At 39.6% G+C, this 23,670-nt stretch overlaps 1 protein-coding gene across 1 annotated transcript; it reads right to left on the bottom strand.

Moving 5' to 3' along the window:
• Positions 1-5,572: 5,572 nt before the first annotated feature.
• LOC307155292 (hydroperoxide isomerase ALOXE3-like) lies at positions 5,573-22,629 on the bottom strand (the record flags this gene model as incomplete). The annotated part of the gene is made up of 9 exons (XM_079865852.1): positions 5,573-5,752; positions 6,066-6,236; positions 7,749-7,849; positions 8,342-8,463; positions 8,793-8,962; positions 11,551-11,637; positions 13,565-13,768; positions 22,174-22,317; positions 22,450-22,629. 9 exons carry the CDS (start codon positions 22,627-22,629, stop codon positions 5,573-5,575), a joined length of 1,359 nt encoding a protein of 452 aa, XP_079721978.1.
• Positions 22,630-23,670: the final 1,041 nt, after the last annotated feature.

Raw genomic sequence — 23,670 nt, 5'->3', positions numbered from 1 at the left:
AAACTTAACAAACTTGAAACTAAATGTGCTTATTCAATGGCTAAAACACGTATAGGCTAGACTCTCTTTTTGAACAAATTGCAGCACATTCATTTAATTCTGAATTTTGCACATGTAAGTTGAAAGGCATCTGTTTGTGCATAGTAAAACATATCTGTAACATTTATCACGTTCATAATTGTGCGTGAATTTATTAATTATTATCTCAATGAATAATGCGACAAGGAAGAAGCATGTAAACTGCGTTGTTTGTTTATTCAGAAATAATTGAATGGATCGGAAAAGTAACAAAAGAGGACATCGAGGGCTGAGGCTGACTACTATCATAATTTCTGTCATGGCAAGACTGCTTCATGTGTCTGTTCGTCATCGAAGTCCCCGTTTTTTTGCTGTCATAGGCGAGCAGCGTGCCGCATTTAATGAACGAAACAAAGCCAACACATATGTTGTCACTCCCCACGACTATAGTTTAAAATGTTTCCATACCTCCGATTTTCCTCCAAACTTGCTCAAAGTTAATTCTCATGTTTTCTTCAAGCACTTAAGCTACAGAATAGTAGCCTACAGCATGCACAGCAGGAGTGATAGGTCACGCGTGCGAGAGTGCGAGTGCGAGTGGACGAGATGCTGCGCATGACACGTGACGTGCTTTATCAAGGGCCCGACCCGACCCGGCCCGAGAACAGTGGCGGGAAATATCGGCCTGGCCCGGCCCCCCCCCCGTCCGGGCTCGGGCTCGGGCAGAGAATCTAAGCTCTACTCACTGGTAGGCTTAAGCAGTTGCCGCCGGGCAACCAATGAGCACGCTTATACAGCTTGCCATGGTCTGCCTGCTGCCGCACTGCGTTGACAATGAATACAAAATTAAAGGATAATTTTTTGGCTTCAGATCTCGAAGAAAGATAACTTTCCCGCAGCGTAAGCTACTTACGCAATACTCGTTCCCTCTTCTAGAGAGAACCGAGGTTACATTAGGTAACCGAGTACGTTTTGTATTAATTGTATCTTAATTTTAATCAATGTTTCATCTACCAATTGCCTGGATTTAATAAGAAGTAAATATAGTAGACAAGAGATAACCAGGACACGGAGGCGCCGGCGTAAATGAACCGAAACTCAGAGTCTACTTGCCTCACAGTCAGTCAGACATGTCTACTTTTAAACAGAACAATTCAAAACGGAAGAAAACGGACTGCTCTCTGGTTAGAAAGAAAAAAACAGAACAAACAGAGTAATGCGCATACGTCCATCCCGCGAATGTACAGTCTTCTTCTACCATATTCTCCCATTAACCGCTTTATTTCCACTGGCCAGCGCGAGCACAGAGACCGAAATCATGCCTCGCGGCACTCCTGTAAACCTGCCCTAAACACGCTTTTACTGGACTAGCCTATGTCACACAATACAAAGGTACACCAGCAAGAGGGAGATGAATGAAATAATTCGCCTTACAAATATCAGAAGCTGTCATTTAGTCGTTATTTACAAACTTGGACACCACACGCGGCTATTGACTGACCACGAACAGGTAATAACTTTTCGTTCGTAATGTCTTGCGGTCTGGCTGTTTTTTCCCCCGGGTATTTTTTTTTTTTTTTTTTTTTTTTTTTGAACAATTAAATTTTGGGCTAAAAGTGTGTTGTAACGCAAGCGTTACTGAACATGTACCGAGTAAAATATTACTGAAAATTGATTAGTAATGCCTTACACTACTGCGTTACAACTAAAAGTCATAAATTACTGTAATACATTACTTTTGTAACGCGTTACTCCCAACACTGGTTATTATAGAGTTTATGTTTATATAATTATAAATAATTCTGTTATTATTATAGTGTTTGTTTACAGTATTGAGCATCTGATCTGTTATTATAGTGTTTATGTTTACAGTATTGAATACCTGGGGCCTGTACCATGATGGTAGTTTAACAAACTCGGGGTTACAGGATTGGTTTTGAGTCGACAATCAGGCTTTATTGGTACCATGATGCAGCTCATCAACTTTCTCTGTCAACTCAGGCTTTGATCCTTAAGCTTTGATTACTCCACTCGCGCGTGCACATAAAAGAGTGACGTCAACACTGAACAACCAATGGTAGAGCGAGAGCGATATATTTTTCCGCGGAGGAGCAAGAGATAATCATTCAGAATTATGATGAATTTAAATATGTATTTCAAGCTCGAAACAATACGGACTGTTGGAGAAAGATTGCTGATTGTTAATGTGTAAGTTAAACAAATGTTCTATATTTATGTAAAATTATGTATGTATAGGCTATATGTATGTGTAGCCTATATGTGCAATATAGCCTATAGCCTATTTTTATAATATATAAAAAATGTGCATGTTTGTACTAAGAAAGATTAATATTCATTGATTTTTAGATGCAACCCCAACTCCAAACGTTCTTGGCAGCAGATAAAGACAAAATATAAAAATATACTTCAAAGTGGTGAGTATTTACCACAACCTTTTATTACTTTTGTGAACATTTTATACAAACACTTGTTTGCCGCAAACAGAAATAAAGAGTTAAATTCAGAAAACCAGAATACACTGGTGGGGGAGTTGGCTCTGAGTAGGCAATAAGGGACGGCCGATTATGGATGTGATTACAGGTGCTGTACAATCTGACCCTGGTGCTGGCTCCTCTAAGCAAGTAACACTGGGTACGTGTGCAATACATTACTACTTTTAAGTTTTAAATATGGCTGACTGTATGTTCTGCAGTCGAGGGAAATACAGTGTCCCTGTTGAAGCCAGCACACATACACACAGTCTCCCACACAGTGGTCATTATGCAGCAGACAGAACACCAGAAACCTAACCTTAACAACAGTTATGATTTACATTGACCTACTTTTATTTATTAGGGTGGAGGAAATGAAGACACTCTGTCTGTGTGTTCTCAGACAGTTGCTGATGTGAATGCACTGGGCTTTTTATTATGGCAAACATTTGAATGTGTGGCATTGAAAAGGGACTGGCCCTTACACATCTCTTTTATTGTAGGATTTTTCACAACCTGCCCCAGAAACTGAGGCCTCTCCCTCAAGGCTTCAGAAGAAATGTGAACAAGGTAAGGATTTAAAGGTTGTATCAGTGATTTCAGAGTTTGAACTAGACTGCACACTAAAGGAGCTGGACTGTGAGCTGAGGAGGCTCCAAAAAAAAACCTTGGAGATCAAAAAGCTGGATAAAACTGATCTCAGTATGTGAACTTATTTAACCAAGTAACACTTTAGTGTGAATATTTATTAATGCAACTTTCTCTTGCTCTCTTTCTCTTTCTTTGCTTAAAAAAAAAAAAAAAGTGTTCATGTGATGTCTGTCAGGATTCCATCACCATCTCCTTCGACTCATTCCCTCACTCCGCCCACTCAGTCATTCACACGCTCATTGTCACCTGATTACTAATCACCGTCACCTGGACCTCATCATCAGTGCACCCATATATACCTGCTACGAACATTCAGTCATTGTCTGATCTCGTCTAAACATGATCAAGACCCTCTGCTATACTTACCTGTATACTTACCTTCGATCCCGATCTTCTCAGCCAGTCTTCATTCCGTCTGCTCAGGAGCTCCGTCATCGTCATCTGCAAAAGAAAGAGAGAGAGAGACTTGGTTACACTTCAGTTAAGCTATCATCTGATATTCAACTTACTGTTTACTCACCTGTTACGCTGTACCGATCCATTCTGCAAATTAAAGCATTTAACTTACCTTCTGTCTGCTTCATCTATGCCAAACCTGACAATGTCACCCTATCAATATATCTTACCGGCAATTTTATAAAAGCCCTCTTTTATGGACATGGCCGATAAATGTCCGGGGGAACACTATTAATGAAACTATTCATGTACTCCTGCAGAGCGAGGACCACCTTGCGTATGGTTCAACAAACCGTGTTTTCCACTAGCTTCTGTGCGTCACCGTGCAAGTATGTACCTCTTGCAAAAAAAACAAAACAAAACGCAACGCAATACCACAAATGATCTGAGGCAATCCATGCCAACATGTCAACGCCCACATCAGCTCGATAAAACACATCAAGTTTAATCAGACTCATGCACTTACCGTCGTCTTGCTTCGCTGTGAGGAATAATCCTTAGAAATTTACCTCAGAAGTGCTGGTTTAGTTTCACTTCGAGGAGCAACGGATCCAGCTGAGGACTGTGAATAGTAAGTTCTTTATTCTTAAGTGCTTTGTTCTAATCGCGATATGCAATAGTGTCTGTTAACCGCAAAAATACTGTTTAAATATGAATCGCGTGTCTGTGTGTGAATGAATGAACGGCACAGATGTTTACTTCAGCTGTAGTAAACAACAGCGCGCATCTGTGCCGTTCATTTACACTTGCACTTACATTAGTAAAAATGTTATTTCTACATGAACACATCTACTAGTTCAGCTTTTACCAAACTATATTGCTATACTGAGATGAGTAAAAATCATGTCTTTGTATAAGCAACGTATTAAACTGCAAATTAACATTTATATGCTAATATATCATAAGAATGATATGTTACAGACGAAATCTGAATGTTTAGACAAGATTTCGTTGATTAGTTTTGGATAGATTATAAAGTTTATACTGTCACATTAAATAACCTTTTGTTTGCCAATTTCTGCTCATATATTAAATATATAGTATGGGATGTTTTGTACTTTGTCAAAAATAAAGCAGGTATATTGAATTATCAACTAAGATGTTATTATAGTGTTTGTTCCAATATTCAAATGAATGAATCCTTAACTTTGAAATACGTATGATAAAATGTATACTTTTTACAGAAAAAGATTGCACTTGAAATATTGTTAAATTGTAATTGTTGTTGATTTACATGTGAAAACTTTTTAATAATATAGCAAAAAAATATATTTACAAGGTAGATTGTAAGCAACATCTTAATAGGTCCAGATAAGCCTTCTCATTAAATTATTATTTTTTTTTTTTTATTAGTGACACATTTGGGGAGAGGATATATTCCAAAACTTTCTGAAAATACAGTATGATAATTAACTGCATAGTTACTAGAAATTGTAACTTGACAACATCCATTAGTCAAAAGTCTTGTGGACACACATATTTAGTATGTGTTTTGTGGCCTTATTTCAGAAACTTTCATTTTTAGTTTTTTTTCAATAACTATGCATAAACATTCTCTCAAAAATACAAACATGTTTGTTGCTCACATATTATGATAGCCCTGTTTGTGCTGAATAGAGTGTAATGACACCTTTTCCATGAATATGTTTATAAGCAACTGAAAAAAGCACAAATTTCAGGGCATGTCGAAACATCTCAAGGACCCCAAAAACACCTTAGATCCCAGAGGGTTAATATTGCAGGAATGTAGATTTATGTCACTAGATGACACCACAGTTGTAAAAACATATCTCAGAACCCACACATTAAGCAGTGCCTTTCACATTATTTAACTTATTTTCCCTGAAATCCAACATCCATGACACACTTTGATTAATTTTTGATTTGGTCTTTATTGTGATTGACAAAGCTATTAATAGAAAGACAAATGCATTAAGAAGGACTTCTGCATCCTTTCAAATGGCTACACTGTTGTCCACATTTTTGGGGTTCAGATAGGTGTAGGGAAGCTCCAACTTCTTGTTTCGCTCCTCGATGAGATCTGACAACCCTCTCAGATCCTTTTGAAAATCTTCAATGAGCTTGCGAGGGACCTCTTCATCATAGAGATTTTCTGGGAAATATCCCAGAGGGTACTACGGACAGGGTATTAAGATTTTAATCATAAATAGCATGTTGATTAGAAACATGTTTATAACAATGTTTAACACACTGCGTATGACAGCACTAATATTCTGTTAGAGCCCACTGCAACACTATGCTCACTGTTTGCTAATCTGCTTTGTAATGTAACAGTCAGGTAATGCAAACTAGAGGAATGAAAGCAGTGTAAGTAAGCCATTGTCATCTGGAGAAATATGATGGTATTCACAAGAACACCATTCAGATTGTTCACAACGAAATTGAATTGCAGTCTTTAGACATGTGCCCTGATGGTGTAAAACTCACATGGTCTGCAGAGTCCTTGCTCAGGAGTCTCAGGACAGCCATCCCATTCACCGTGGTGCTCACATCAGGTAGGGTCTCCAGGATCGTGTCCTCAGTGGTCTGGCCTTTCTCGTTGGGAGGGGGCTTTCTGAGGGCAGTGGGGTAATTAGGCATCCAGCCGCCAAAGTCAAACTGGGGGAAAAGAATTCGTGAAAAATGTGATATATAAGCCAAATATTCATAAAGAATAACAAGAGCACATAATTAACATTACTTAGGCCATGGAAAGTGGATATGGACAGGTTTTTCTAAATGTTTTAGTCATGCCCCTCTTAAAGGAGCATTTCACCCATGGGAATATTATCTTTATTGAAAGTGGGTCATATATGTAGTCGAAATGTAACAAACAAAAATGACAGGCAGAAGCCGCCTTCTGTTCCTCCATCAGCCCCAGCTGCTCTTCGCTATATTTCGGCTCGTAAAGATAGCCACGAACAACTGATTCGAGCATCAGACTTTCAAAATCCTCTTCTTCTATATTATATTGAGTACCTTCTGCCATTGTCGTAACTTCACATCTGGCTCCACAGCGCCTGTTAGCTTAGCTTCCAAACAAGATGGTGGATATTGCTTTTAGTTTCTACAAGTAAAGTCCCACCCACTGATTTGTAAGAAGTCTGTAGCGTAAGTGGGTCCCACCCCCTGGAAGAATGAGGAACGAGTGTTTGTAGTCTCAACCCCTCTACAAAGATATGGGACTTCCTGCTTAGAATGACATTATAGGTGACAGAATCATTATAAGCAGGAACTGCAACACTAAAATCCGAATTTCTCCCGTCTCAGGGGAAAATGAGGGAATAATGCACGACCATTCAAAAATATGACTGGGTTTCTAACGAGACAAAGCTTCATGCAAATGGGTGAAGTGTCCCTTTAAACACAAATCTGGTGACAAGTCAACAGTCTTAAGAATGGAATTGCTGTTCGGTGCCGCTTTATGAAGGCAAAGCTCCAACCACTATTCACACACTTGAAAGCCATTGTAACGGCTGTGTTCGGTTTTTCTGCTGATCTCCTTATAATAGTCCTTTACGATTGTTGCTTGTCAGACTGTATGAACATTAGATGATGTAAGATCGCTGTAAGATCTCAGTTGATCAATCAATGACACGTTCGGTGATGTGAGCTGCATTACAGGCGGGATTGAAATGGTGGCTACAAAGAAATCTCTAACGTTAATTTTGGTCATGGCTTGTCTTGAAAAACAAAGACAATTTGACGGTCGTCATAGGGAAGTCACACTGCAGGACTGAGATTCAAATCTTCTAACATGGAAATAATTTCGTCTGAGGTAAAATCTGATCGCAACGGTCATTAATCATCTGTCTGTGAACATGTCAAACTAACGATCAAAGACTTCAGTGTTTAGCCAAGGATCAGAGGAATCTTTTAGGATTTGCTAAATTAGTCTCAGATGGCCAAATCGTGGCCAAAATTGCACAGTGTGGCTTAACACACAGACCACAAAACACTAGAACTATATACATGAATCAAAACACATGAACACCTGACACTGAATGTACAGCTAGAGGAATGTGTGGAGCAATTCGCTGGATTTGAGAAAAAGTGTATGAGATTAGGATCACGGACTGCAGCTTTAATGGCTCTGTGTGATTGGAAGTGAATTGACTTGTACTAACTGACCTGTCCACTGTTTACAGTGGCATGTTGGGCTGATGCAGTGAAGATCACCATGGTGACAAACTTGATAAGCTCTTTCAATGTCTGAAAAGATGTTGGTATTCCTGGGAAGAAGAATGAAAGTCTGTTTCTGTGGGGAACTCAGTTTAGCACACACACACACACACACACACACACACACACACACACACACACACACACACACACACACACACACACACACACACACACACACACACACACACACACACACACACACACACACACACACACACACACACACACACACACACACACACACACACACACACACACACACACACACACACACACGGAGAGTGGAGCCATAAACCAAACTACTTTTGACTATTGACCTGGTTCAATTATTTTCCATAAAACAATTACAGTGGGGTTTACAAAAGAGGTTGTGCCTCAAAGCAAATATGTCTATCTTATGCTGTGCAAATACTGAGCTGAACACAAAATAAAAAGAAAAGAAACCTTTGTTGGAGTAACATTACTTTATTTATTCCACCAGAAATCACACTTGCAGCATCTTCAACTGCAACAGCCTTGATAACGGACTGATAACAGACCTGAGGATTCTCTTCCCAGGAAGCCATTGGTGAATATCTCACTGATCCAGCGCTGCAGCTCTGTGTCCTTCTGCACGTGTGCATCACTTTGATAGTAGAATGTCAAGAAAGCTGCAACAAACCTGTAAGCAACCTCAGTCAGATGTTTTCCAGGTTTACATATTTACAGCTTTACTTTTTTGTAGATTTGCTTTGCATTTATTTCTTAAGCAGGAATTTATTCAAAGCGACTTACAACACAGAACATGTGCAGCATGTGCTTACTGACTAAACCCATGAACCTGTATAATTGACACTATATTTGTTGAAATTTAAATCAAAGTGCACCAGGATGCATTAGTTCAGCCCTAAAAACTGGATGTATTATGTAACACACACACACACAGAGAGAGAGATAAAATCATAATGCCTTTAAATAAAACACTAGACTAAACTCCACTGGTAGTCATACTTGTTGATGATATTCCACAGTTTCATCCCGTCATCTCTGTAGTAGTAGCGGGGCACAGTCTCCAGGCCTCTCCCGGAGATGTTATCAGGAAGACAGAGGGCGCTGTAGGTCAGGGAGGCAGTAGCGCGCTTCAGCAACTTTTTCAATGACTCTCCACCTACTCCTGCATACTAAGAGTAGTATCATTAACGGAGAGAAGACATGACATAAAGTTAGGTTAAAGGCTTCTGTAAAAACTAAGTTCTGTCACCACAAATCCCTAATAATTTCCCCAAAATTTAAATAAAAAATAAAAAATTTAGTAAAAGAGTAGATTGTTAAAGAAGTCAGTCATGACAGAAAACATTAAAGATCCATTTTGTATTTTTTTTAAGAATCTCACAAGATATGTTTGCAGGTACTGTAACTGATGTGTGGCCGAGGGAGACCAGGACAGAGGCTTGGGCTTGCCTCTCAGGAGGTTTGGTAATGGGAAGACGATGGAGCTGAAGTTCTTGATGAAGCATCGATAGAAATTGGAGAAACCGAGGAAGCGCTGGAGTTCTTTGATGGTTGTGGACAAGTTTCAAACAGCATCTACCTTCCCCTGTTTAAGATGATATAGTTGCTCACCAATGGTTGAATCTCCTTGTGGTTGACCAAAGACCTCAGGGAAGTGCCTTGTGAAACAATCCAGGGATTGAGTTACGGGTCCTGCTTGAGTCCAGAGAGTTTCGGCCGACTGTAAAGCTTGCCCCGACAACAGGGATATAATAAAGGCAATCTTGGCTCGATTGGTGGCAAAGCGCTGCGTTTGCATCTCTGGAGCCAGTGATCATTGTAAAAGGAATCCGTTGCAATTCTCCGCCGAGCCAGAGTAGGGCGCCAGGTTGGCCATGGGACTGGCAGAATGGCGGATGTTGTGGCTGTGGAAGCGATGAGTCCGTCCACGATCTCCTGAAAAGGATCTGTAGAGCTCATGCTGCGTTAAAGTGGGTCTGGTCTTCTGTAACGGATTGACTCAGATAGATGGAATATAATCAAGAAAGGGTTTATTGCAGTAGAGCGAAATCAGTGGAAATAGATGGGAGATGTCAATGGAGATAATCACTGAAGAGAATGGCTTGGAACTTTACTGCAACATGGACGATGCAGAGAAGATGAGGGGGTGGTGACTTCAGAGTGGGATGAGGAGCACACACCTCGCGAGGACCCACGAAGAGGAGACAGGTAGGTAGAGCACAGGGAAGCACACACGAGGCGAGGAGTAGTGAGACTTGAAGTGCAGGAACGTAGAATATGCAGAGAATATACGGGTGTCACGATCTCAGCCTGTGTTCATGTCTTGTGTGAGGACTTTTGTGTTATTTCCTGTATTGTGCCATGTTTTGTAGTTCATGCTGATTAGTCTCCAGGTGTGTCTTGTTAGTTCCCTTGGTTACCCTCGTATGTTCCCATGACAATCAACCACACCCTCTTGTTACCTTGTTAGCCTGTGTATAAATTGTCCTTGTGTTTCTCTTGTGGTTTGTCAGTCGTTGTTTGCTGTACCATGTTCCTGTCCTGAGTTTCTTTGTTTGCGCTGTATTACCTGTTTGTATTGTTATTAAAGTAGAGCTTGCATGTGGATTCTCTCTCCGGTTCGTCCCTGCCTCTCTGTTACAACGGGTAATCAGTCTTTACTTGCCACTGTTGCCTTTGGCTTGCTCAGTTGGGGATATTTGGGGATATTTAATTTAATTAATCAATCAACGATACTATTGATCAGCATTACCAAATGTGGACGTTCCACTAGAAACAAACATTGATGTATTGTTCTAATTTAATACTGTGAAGCTGCTTTGATACAACCTATGTTGTGAAAAGCGCTATATAAATAAACTTGACTTGACTTGACTTTACTGAAGTACGAGACCAGACAACTATGAGGCTTGAGGTGTGTGCTTAAGTATGTGCGTGGTGATGAACTTGAGAGGTATCAGGTGTGTGTGATACTCCGGGGATGGTGCTCTCTGTGATTGGCTGGTGACAGAGCCTGGCGTGTCTGTTACAGGTACATAGGATAATGAACTGAATTCAACAAAAAGTGTATTGGATTATAATTGAAGACCTTTACACCATGTCCTAACTACACGTGATAAAAGGTATTTTTTCCATGTTAATCAGAGTTTTTGTCCTAACCAGCCGCGACTGCGACACACAACAATTCTATTTTATAAACAGTTTCTATTTTTCTGCGACGTGTTGGAACAACAAACACAAAGTGTGGCAATGATAATCTCAGGTGCTGTTTATGTGCTTTATTATTTATGTTAAAAGCATGCAATGTGACTCTGAATATCATTTAGTGCTCCAGCTTTGTAGCTGTAAAAGCAACAATGGATAATTCACCTCAGGTCTTGAAATTAAACAAATGGAAACAAGAATGTTCAAACTGTGAACAAACAAGTGTATTCTTTGACAAAGATTGTTTTAGTAACTCAGTAGCCTATGTATTTTTAATAAAGTTTAAATGGTGTAATATTTGTGAATTTGATTATGTAGCTACTTATACATTTTCTTGCTATTGTCTTCAAGATTACTCTCTAGTGCTGTGCACTTGCTGTGAGACTCCGCCCACACGCTGTTCTGATTGGCTGTGGGTTTTGATAGATTGACGCATCTCCCAGTCATGTTGCGTCTAGTGTGGACAGACAAACAATTTGTCGCTGGAATCTTATTGCATCGCATCTGGTTAGGACATGATGTTAGTGCCTCTGCAACCATGACATATACATACCATTGTAATGGCCCCATCCTCGGATATCAGCTGATTCCGGGCCATGATGTTGATCTGGAGCGTGTATCGAATATGAGGAAAGAGGAGCTACAGAAGGAAAAGTAAGTAAGAGATTTGTATTCCCTGCCTTCACATTCTTCGAAGATAAAATATATGAATGAAGAATGAATTTTAATTTCTTGTCTGTGAGTGTGTGCATTTTAGCACCTGTGTGTGTGTACCTGTACACCTGTGTGTACCTGTACACTCGAGCTTTTGTCTTCTTTATTGCTGTTTTTCCCCACACTGTCTTTTTATAAGTGTTTAGTGTTGATTGGTTTAAAATATATGACTTGTCTGTCTGTGTATTTAAGCCCTGTGTCTTGTTTCAGTCTTTGTGAGTTCTTGACGTTGTATGTTGGCTGTTCCTGTTCCCGTTCCTGAGTCTCTGTCTGAGTTTGTAGTCTTTGTCTGAGTTTGTTAACGTTTGAGTTTCTTTAAGAAATTCTGCTGCAATTGGATTCTGCTTCTGCAATCTGCTTCTTCAGCCGCCGGCATAACAACACCAAAGGTTTTCATCTATGGGGCAGGATACAACCGCAAGCAAAAATTCAAATGGCAGTTGATAAACTTTATAGTTGGCCAAGCAAAAATGGCAATATATATTTCAAGGAAAAACATGATTCAAAATATGCATTGCCAGGATAGTGTATTGTCGTTTAAGGCATTCATTAGATCTAGGATCTCAGTTAAGTTTAAGTATTATAAGGAGATGCAAGATTTGGGAACTTTTATATTACAGTGGTGTTTCAATGAGGTTTGTTGTGCTGTGTTTGAGGGAGATTTAACTTTGAGCTTTTTGCTGTGTTGATTGTTTTTGTGATGATGCAATGATGGGTCTTTGTCACTGACTTAATAAAAGTGTGGGCTAAAAATCAAATCTCTCTCTCTCACTTCCGGTGCACGCTGGGAGCATTTGGGGTGGTGGTGAGGGGTTTTACGGAGAAGTACTAAACTTTTCTATTGTCTTTCTCACTTCTTTTTCGAGTAATTTTGATATTTAAATCTAATATTAAATCTAGTAGTAAAGTTTAGTTTGAGGTTAGTTGACGCGTTGTGGAATTAGTATTCATGTGGCGAATACAAGGATGGCATCGCACCTGGATGTGCAAACGCCATCGCTGTCGCTTCGTCACGGAATTAGATCCATCACTCAAGTTGGTATAACAGTTGAGTTTTCAAGATATTAAGAAGAAAGAACTCTATGTAACGTGTGTAAAAGTTACGCATCAGACTGTGCTAAGAGGAGTGAAGACTTGGAGGTGGTCAGAAGTGTTTGGGACAAATTTTAAGGCATGTTGGAGGGCTCTATATAAGTTGCCTGTTGAAAAGCGTATTGCAGACTTGCAGTGGAGACTGATGTTCGAGGCTATAGCTACGAACAGACACGGGGCACACCTGAATCCAGCAGTGGGGACAGAGTGTTTATTTTGTGGCTTAGAAGAAACGGTTAATCACTTATTTATTGATTGTTTTAGGTTGGAGGGAATGTTTAATTTTTTAACACAAGTTTTTATAAAGTTTGGGGAGTCAAGAAGTGGTCAAGAAAGGAGGAAGAAATGTTTACTGAATTTTCTGTTGGGTTCAGCTAAGTTGTCCATATGGAAAACTAGAAAAGATAAAATGTTAGGTATAGGTCCAATTAATGCTGAAATGGTACTAAAAGGGATGATAACTGCTAGAATCAAGATAGAGTATACATATTATAAATTGGTCAGTGACATTGTAATGTTTTCTGAAATTTGGTCAGTGGGGGGAGTACTTTGTCAAATTGGAGAAAATGAAATGTTGTTTTTAAATGTGTAGAAATAGAAATTTAATTTATGAAATGAATTTTTTGTAAGAAAATTGTATTGAGGTAAAAGGACAAATGGTCTAATCTCTCTCTCTCTCTCTCTGTTGTTTACACCCCTGTTGTTCTATGAGCCCTCACCGTTCACACGTCAAACCAACTCATGCGCGACAGATTCAATACCTTGTAGAGAGGGTGTGGAGAGGGAAGATTGCGCCATGTGGCCACGGTGAACACCTCCGCCAGCAGGTGAGTCCTCAGCAGGTGAAAGTCCACCTCGTGAACGCCAAACTCTGCGTTTCGGACGAAGATCTTGGCCAGTTTCCAGTCGCCCTTTGAATCCGTTGGGAGGAAGATGGGATTGTCTTTGCTGGGCTTTTGCCTTAACTGTGCAGATTAAATTTAAACATCCGTGAAAATGGGTTATTGGCAATCTGGGTTATTATTTGTCTCTCTTTTAAGAAAATGAGAAAGGATTTCCATGGTTTCTCTATAAAGACACTAACATTTTAAAAAAGGTTTATTTAATGTTTAATCATTCAGACATGTTTGCCCACTCTTCAGTTGTACATTATATTTCACCTTTTCTTTGTTTCTGTTACGATGAGGTAGAATCAAAGGAGGAAGCAGGATCCAAATCCACATGCAGCACTTTATTAAATAAACCCAGAACTTCACAGATGCAGACAGACTCAAGATCAAGACTCAGGAACAAAACAACATTCAACATCAAGAACCCACAAACACTTCTTCTTCTTCTTCTTTTAGAATTTAACTGGCGGTTGGCAGACCAACTTAAGGTGCATCTACCGGACAGGAGTGTGGTCGTCGAGAATAGTCAGAGGGAATTATTCACCTATGCGCATACCTATGATATAAATATGTACATATTAAATACGGTAGAACAACCCCGTATTTTTGAGAAACCTCATAACTTGATTTTTAACACTTTTAGATACATATCCTAATAGATTAACTAAAGTAAGCGCTTTCCCTTCTTTATATAGGACTGATGTTAAACAACTACGCTCTTCCATGTAATTATTACACTCTATTAGGACATGTTCAGCTGTTTCTGGCTGTCCGCAATAATCACAAACTCCTGTCTGATGTTTCCCTATACGGAACAAAGATCTATTGAGACCTGAATGGCCAATCCTTAAACGTGTCAGCACTGCCTCTTCTCTCCGACTTCCATCCCTAGATCTACCCCCTCCCACATTTCTTTGCACACAGTAAAGATGTCTGCCAGTGTCATTACTATCCCACTGCTCTTGCCACATCCCAATCACTTTTTCCTGAATAATAGATTTCCCTTCAGCTTTGCACAGAGGGACATTGATGTTAACCACATCCAATTTCCAGGCCTGTTTAGCTAGAATATCCACCTCTTCATTTCCATCTACACCTACATGGGCAGGGACCCAGACAAACTGAACACAAACATTCTCACTATGCAGCTGAAACAATATATGGTAAATTTTGTATAATAGATCTAGTCTGCATGACTTTCCTGTTTTTATGCTCAATAATGCAGCTTGACTGTCTGAGGCAACTACAGCTCTGTTTATGCCCCCAATACAATTCATAAGCAACCAATTAAGAGCTAAAGCAATGGCAGTGAGTTCCACAGTATACACTGCAAGATAATCAGAAGTTCTTCTTTTAATTTTGATGTTATATTGTGGAATACTCACTGCCGCTCCTGTTCTGCCATTGTTGGGATCTTTAGACCCATCAGTATACAGTACAAGGTGTTCTTTAAACTGCTCAAAATAATTTTGAACAACAAGCCATTCTGGGGTACCGCTACTTTCCTTTTTCAATGCCAGTTGTAGCTGCAAGTCCACTACTGGCATAACAAACATCCATGGAGGTATGGATGAACATGGTACAGTCGAACTGAACTTAAATTGCGTCAGGCCTACATTCTGGGCTTTAACCCTCTGGGGACCAAGCTGTTTTTGGGGTCCTTGAGATGTTCTGACATGCCTTGATATTTGTGCTTTTTTCAGTTATTTATAAACATGTTAATGGCAAAGGTGTAAATTCACTCTATATAGCACAAACAGGGCTACCATAATATGTGAGCAACGTGTATGTAGATGTTTGTATTTTTAAGAGAATAATGTTTATGCGTGGTTATTGGAAAAAAATAAAATGAAAGTTGCTGATTTAAGAACACAAAACACATAATAAATATGTGTCCACAAGACTTTTGACTAATTGATGTTGTCCCTTTGAATTCTAGCTTCAAAATTATGTGAAAATCATCCTGCCTGATTGTTCACATGAAACACTACATTGATTTAAACATTGTAAAACAGTTTTTTTGTCAGAAGAGGTTTATGCGTGGGAGATATTAATGAGATTCAGACCAGAGGTGTGACATAGACGCTCCCCCAAGTGTTAATGGGCCATCAGTGAGGCAGCCTGAACAAAGAATGAGGAGATTCAAATGTTTTGTTTTTCAATCTGTTTTATTGTAATTTTGTAAAAACAAAAGTAAAGGCAGGTATCTCACAGTAAATGCTTATGCCCCGTTGATGCGGGCTCTAAGCAAATCAAATGTGACCATATATTGCATATGACCTTTTATATTAACATTACCAATCAACAATTGTTATGTTGTGCATGCATAACAACACATTTGTTGCAAAGCCACACAGGCACATATAGGCTACATTTGTATCATCACAAAGTATATAAAAAAAATGTAACTAACATCTGTAAAATAGTAGGTAAATATGTACTTACTCTTTTTGATTTTTGTTGCTGCGTGTCCTCGTTGCAGTGGAAGGCGAGAGTGAACAAGCTACATTCCTTTTAAAAAAAGTTACAAAACATATGTAACATCAACCAATCTCCAAAAATAAATAATAAAGTCATACAGGCTCATATTATTAACACTAAGTATAAACAAAATTGAACTAACACCTGTAAAATAGTGGGTAAATATGTACTTACTCTTTCTGATTTCTGACTGTGTTGCTAAGCGCACTCCGAGTTGCAGGCGGAGGTAGTGATGAAGCTACATTCCTTTTAAAAAAGTTGAAGAATATTATTACATAAATATAACTATAGTAGCATTAGTCTATAATGAATTACTGATGTAAATAATTTTAGACGCGTGCAATAAGCCTATATGCGTGTCAATGGGCCATTACCGGAGAGGCACACCGCAAACATTAGCCTAACACATTTGTGCACTTCATTAACTGGGTATATTTACACATTTCAGCACATTTACACACATTTACAACTGATATTTGCGAGCATGCATCGTTAATGATAATGAGGCAGCATTTATATAGTCAAAATATAATCTAAACACCTACTAGGCCTACTTTCTAAAATAATTTCTAAATTCTATCTTTCATACATAATGATCTAAACATATCATTTAGGCTACACATACAAATACAAATTTCCTAACCAAGGGGTGTAGCATATGTACACAAAAAAACAAAACAAAACATTTTTAACGTTGAAATGGTACGAGATATTAAATTCATGGTATAGATATGCACTTTCATTAGATCGTGTTGAATATAGGTAGATATCAAATGTCAGTACTCTGGATGGCAAGTCCACCCAGTATAATATGTAAGCTCATGTTTTGAATAGCTTGTCAACTAATGCAAGTAAGAATAAATACTTACTCATCCGAAATTCTATCCACGGCTGGATCAAGTCGCTCTTCAAAATACAAACGGTCGTCATCAGAGTAGTCGCGCTCCTCTTCTGATGAAAATCTGGACTCTTCGTCGATAGTATCCAGGACGAACTGAAGGGCTTCCGCACCGGTGTACCGTGTCATCTTCCCAACGCGCAGGTGACGAAATGATGAAACTTGAAGCGTTTAATGCATTTGCTTGGGGGCGTTTACCTGTTTTGCATAGATGGCTTAGCACATTATCTTGTGAATAGCGCGCTCCGTGAGTAGGCGTGAACGAATTAAAGTCAATGAGCTCGTAATGAGCTCGACTGGAATCGCTCTCTTTTTATACAGATTACAGAAGCTGATAATATTTGTTTTTTATATAAATGACTTCATTTAACAGATGCGATCTCAAGCTTTATGCCCGTGGGTCTGTTTGCCTGTTTGACTGAATTTTCGCGGAGTTATAGATCATTTTCGAACGCGTTTCAAATGGGAGTTTACTGACAGAGAGAAGGCAGAAATCGCATCATGTTAAAGTTTCTTTATTTGTCAAAAAGCAAAACACTTTATTTTTATTGTGAGTATACAGAAAAAAAATAGAAACTGAACAGGATCGATTGATGTATAACACGAAAATTAAAGATCAAAATTAACAGAGCATTTTGTGTTTATTTTTCATTGCTAAAAAAAAAAACGAGCAAAACGCGCCGGCGCGTTTTTGGTCCCCAGAGGGTTAATATCTCCAATCCACCCAAAGCTATAATAGTTAGACTTCTGATGTTCCCAACAATCCTGCAACACAGCTTTTGCTGGGTGAACACCGCTATGACCCTGGAGATTGACCCAGTACGCATACATTAGCTTAACTCTCCTTAACCGCATCGGAAATTCTCCAGACTCAACCTGCAAAGCAGCAACAGGAGACGATCTAAAAGCTCCACAACAAATACGCAACCCTTGTGATTGTTCTCTGTCCAACCTAATCAAGTGACTTTCAGCTGCACCCATATATGATAAACAGCCATAATCAAGGGAAGACCTCATGAGAGACTGGTAAATCCTCAACAATGCTCCTCTTGCAGCTCCCCAGTTCTGACCAGACAAACACCTCAACAAATTATTAACTTTTTTACACTTAATTTGAACATACTCTATATGCTGCTTCCATGTAAGTTTCTCGTCAAATATAACTCCCAAAAACCTCACAACACTCACTTGTTCCAACTTTTGCTCATAAAGTTTTAATGTAATGTCTTTATGTCGTCTTGAAAAACAAATAACTTGGGTTTTAGCAACAGACATTCTGAAGCCCCACTTATTAGCCCATTCCTCCACCACCACAATTGTATCCTGCATCTTCTTTTCCAGGTACTTCAGATTACGTCCCCGCACCCAAAGGGCTCCGTCATCTGCATATAAAGACTTGCCTATACTTCCGTCAATTCGATCAAAAATGTCATTTATCATTATGTTAAAAAGTACTGGACTGCAGACACTCCCTTGCGGTGTACCATTCTCTACAGCATATGTACTAGAATAGGCCGTGCCAACTCTAACCTCAATTTCTCTTCCAAATAAAAAATCCAGTACCCAATTATAAAGCTTACCTCCAATACCAAGTTTCTCAAACTTCATCAACAATCCCTCCTTCCACAACATATCGTAAGCTTTCTCTATATCAAAAAGGACAGCAACCACTATTTCTTTGTTTGTCTGGGCTTTTCTCACTTCTGACTCCAAACATAGAATTGCGTCCATCGTATTTCTTCCCTTACGAAAACCACTTTGAAAAGGGCAGAACAAGTTTTTACTTTCCATATAATATGTCAGCCTATCTGTTACTATTCTCTCCATCGTTTTCCCTAACTGCGAGGTAAGCGCAATGGGCCTGTAATTAGAAGGGTCAGTTGCACTCTTACCAGGCTTCAGCACTGGCACTATGACTGCCTGTTTCCACACACCAGGAATTCTTCCTGTTTCCCAAACCAGATTGAAAAGCTTCAGGACCACATTAAGAGACCTGTCACTTAAATGTCCAAGCATAGAGTAGCAAATACCATCCTTGCCATGTGTAGATTGCTTCACATTAGAGACAGCCTTCTTCAGTTCAAAAATTGAAAAAGGCATATCAAGATCCCGACTTGTGATTCTTTTCCGAACGATAACTCCTGGATTTTCAGCCAAAGCCTCCTCTCTACAGCACTTGGCAGTGTCTGACAATTTCTCAGAACTGTGTACTTTAAAGTCTCCACCAACAACTCTGCTTTTTCTTTATTACTAACAGCAGTCTGCCCATTATGAAGCAAAACAGGCATAGAATAATTCCTTTTTACACCATTCATTTTCCTAATAACTCCCCATACATCTGACAACTTAGTTTCTCTCCCAATAGTATTACAATATCCCCTCCAGAAAGCCTTTTTTGCAGCTCTAACAGTCCTTCTAACAACAGCCTGCGCTCTCTTATACTGGACTAAAGCCTTAAGTGTATGATTCTTCCTTATCTGCTCAAATGCCTTACTTCTCTCTTTAATTGCAGCACTACACTGCTCATTCCACCATGGTACAGACTTTTTAAGTCCTCTTCCACCAGTCTTTGGAATTGAGACCTCAGCCACCTGAAGAATATTAGACACAAATTCAGAGTTAAGTAATTCCACATCATTCAAACACCTTTCATCTAATTCACCACACTTCCTCTCAGCTAAAACTTGAAATAATTCCCAGTTGGCTTTATCTAACCTCCATCTCGGTACCCGCACTTCATCTTCTTTAATTACATCAATTCCAACTGTTACAATTATGGGGAAGTGATCACTACCCATAGGTAAGTCACTTAACACCTCCCATGATGTAATACCTGCCACTCCACTCGATATAAATGTTAAATCCAAATAACTCTCTGTGTTTCTACAGCAATCATATCTTGTACCTCTACCATCATTAACGCAAACAAGCGAATTCAATTCAAGGAATTCCTCAATAATCACACCATTTGAATCTGTATTCAGGCTTCCCCATAATACATTATAAATCACCGCACCACACTATCTTTCCTTGAATCTGTCCACTTACAGCACCTAGGTCCTCAATACTCAACCTCTTACTAGGATTATAAAAATTAACCACTGAAACTTGATCATTACCTATCCAGATTTTAACAACTACTGATTCATACTCCTGCCCCATATTTTCAACTTTGTACCTCATACCATCTTGAACAAATGTTGCTACTCCCCCACCTTGTCTATCCTTCCTATCATTTCTTATTGCTGTGTAACCTTGAATAATAAAATCTAACTGAGGTTTGAGCCATGTCTCCTGAATACATATTATATGGGGCCTATCTCCCAAATCAGAGATGTACTTCTTAAACTCTTGACCATTGCTAATGAGACTTCTCGCATTCCACTGGAGAATAATTATCATGAGACAGACGGTACACCACTCCATGTTTGAGGTTGGGATGAAAATTGACTCTCATTTAATCTCTCTTCCACTAATTCCCAGCTAGTATTTTTAAAACTGAGGTACTTCTGCGCTGCTTTTACAATTATTTGAATTTTTTCCGTCTTCCTTTCAGCTTGAGCAGTACAATTAATAATCTCTACCATGAACAAAACAAAGTCATCTTTTCTCATGAGTAGAGTATCTTCTTTGATCTTACTGCATCCCTGACAAGCAGAACTACATGCCTCTACAGCCGCTGTTTTATTCACCTGTACAGTTGGCTGAGCAGGTACTTTCCTAGCCGCTTCCGCAAATGAGACCCCAGTTTGGATTTTAACCTTCTGTACCTCTTCAGCTCTTTTGCTAACTGTACATCCCCTGTAAGCTGAGCTATGCTCACCTCCACAGTTACAACATTTCAAGGCAGCTCCTTCCTCACATTTCCCATATTCATGATCCCCGGCACATCTCCCACACCTTTGCTTCCCCTTACATACTGCTGCGACATGTCCAAACTTTTGACATTTAAAACATCGAAGTGGTGGAGGAATAAACGGCCGAACACCATAACTCATGTAACCAACACAGACTTTATCTGGTAGAACCCTCTCTTCAAACTTCAGCATGACTGAAAAACTATCACTCCTTTCCCCATTTCTGTTCATTTTTAGTCGTCTAACTTCTACAACCTTTCCTCCCGATACATTGGATTTAATTTCTTCGACTGGGACTTCAGGTGGAATGCCTGTAATGACACCACGCAAATACTTTCCACTGTCAAGCAATTTTCCACTCACATTTTCACCCAAAACTGAGTGCTCTCTCTTTGTGTTTGACATCATTACAGATGATTAACAAAGACCCGTCCCGCAAGACTTTCGCACATTTCACTTTTCCAACCAGTGTGTTTATCTCCTTTGTAAGCTTAACCGGATTCCATTTATTAAACGACTCGCCCTCTTTAACCAATTTCACAACTACTTTAAACTCAGTTGCTACTTCTACTACTCCCGCACTGTGTACCTCAGCTTTATCAGACTGGGAAGATTCAGTTAACTTTCTAGTCTTTTTACGTTTTCGCCTAACTTTCTGAGTATGCCATATACCATCTTTTTCATTTTCCCCGCCACCAGCACCTACTTCCATTCCGATTTCACTTCCTGACACATCACTTCCCTCTGCCATCTCTCCGACCATTCACCACAATCCGGCCAGGCATGCACTCGGCAGTTTGACGGAACTCTTCCCTGATCGCAAAACTCCGCTCAGGTCGCTTCCGTGCCGATTCACCGCACCGTCCAGCAAATCCCAGACGGAAACGCACAAGGGACAAAAGGTTTTTCGGCTCACCCACAAACACTGACACAAGACACAGGGTTTAAATACAGAGGCAAACAAGATAACAAGGGGGCGTGGCTAATCAGAAACACCTGCGGAAACTAATCAACATAACAGGGAACTGCTAACCATGGGACAAGACAGGGGAACACAGACATGAATCATAACAGTTTCTTTGTAATAATTTGTTTTTTTTTACCTCATCTTTCAAGATTTATTCATCTGTATTTAATTTAATAAACGATATCCCATACAGCGTGATGTCTTTTGTTCTCCCTCAAATAGCAGAGGTTATATTCATAACCCGTGGATTTCTGCACTTCGGATGCAAGACACGAACCTGAATGGCGATGGGCAGCATCATGCCTTGAGGATTGCAGTACAGCAGGACCAGGGGAGCCGTGAGATACTGCTGCCTGCCATTGACAACATTCCCCACCAGCCCGTCCAGCATCTTATAGTCAGACAAGAAGATGTTCCCTTTCTGGGTATGGGGGTAGATCACACCAAATAATGAAGAAACCCAGGAAATTAGGCAAAATCAAAGCAAACCAAACCCAGTCATTCCAAATCTCGAGAAGAACTCGCCCATCATTGCCAGGAGCAAGTAGCGTACCTTCATCTCCTGCTCCAAGCTGCTCCCTCTTAGTGAGTCTTTGACCATGTCATCTGTGACGGGGAAATTCACGGGCAGAGTTGAGCAGCGCCGGATCATCATGGGATTGAGGCCATTCAGAAACTGGTAGCCAAAGAACTCGTCCTTATCCCAGTGCTCCTGAATGTATTCTGCAAGCATGCTGTGTCAGAACTTATGCTACAGTACAGACAGTAATTTATTTGCAATAGAGCAGTTCATTCATTTAAGATGACTACCAATGGTTTTGTTTCCATTTCCACACATGATTGCTTCCAGTTGGCTGATTTCCCACGATTTTCTGTTGTCAGCTAATCCAGTTAGCTTCAGAACAGCTAACCTGCACACAGAATACACAGGTACACAGTGCAAACATTAATAGTGTAACTAGCCTTGGTATACTACCTATGGTCCATCCTAGCTTTAGTTGTGAGCATCTTTGAAGTTACTATTAGATATTACTATATTATTACTGTCTTCAAGAAGACAAAGTAATTTTGTGAATGCCATCCACTTCCATGCAAAATACACTGTATATGCATGGATCATGTTTTTAAATCACCACAGTTCATTTTTAATTAAAGCATTCTTAAAATTAAATCTAGCTATAAATATTTAGCATTTCCACAGTGCAATTTATCACTAAAAAACACACCATATTTAGGCTAACCTACAAACAGAAAACATTGATGCAGTCCATTGTCCTAACAATAATGGTGAAATGGTTAAGCTGTCGTGGGCTCACTAATTATGAACTCTCTAAATGTGTCTCTCGAGTTACGATTACATTGGCTAGCCTACTTTTAGCTGAGTATACATGGCGAATCCTTGAAGAATTATTGCAGTTAATTTTTTAATAAAGCATACTCCAAAGTAATCTGACATTGCCTCTGCATTACCAATATAACTCATCTCTCCTGTGGTGCTTGTGTCCATGGAATCCTGATGCAACAGAAATATGTAAATCGTAGGTGAGAAAAGGCAAACATGGTAAAAATCTGTTAATCCGATGAAAAACAGATGCCATGCAGTGTGCGAAAGTACACCAACTCTCAGACACAGTTGCAACATTGATATATTTTAAGCACGAGAATCTGTCTTCTCCCTCATTTTCATGTCGAGTGAAACTACACTGATGGGAACCTGCTGATGCTACCAATAACTGCGATCTGGAAGAGGAAGCCTATACGGCAAAGATTAACC

This window comes from Squalius cephalus (assembly GCF_949319135.1).
Source record: "Squalius cephalus genome assembly, chromosome: 3".
NCBI lineage: Eukaryota > Metazoa > Chordata > Actinopteri > Cypriniformes > Leuciscidae > Squalius > Squalius cephalus.
The sequence above is the reverse complement of the archived record's forward strand: the minus strand, read 5'-3'. Positions and strand labels throughout refer to the sequence as shown.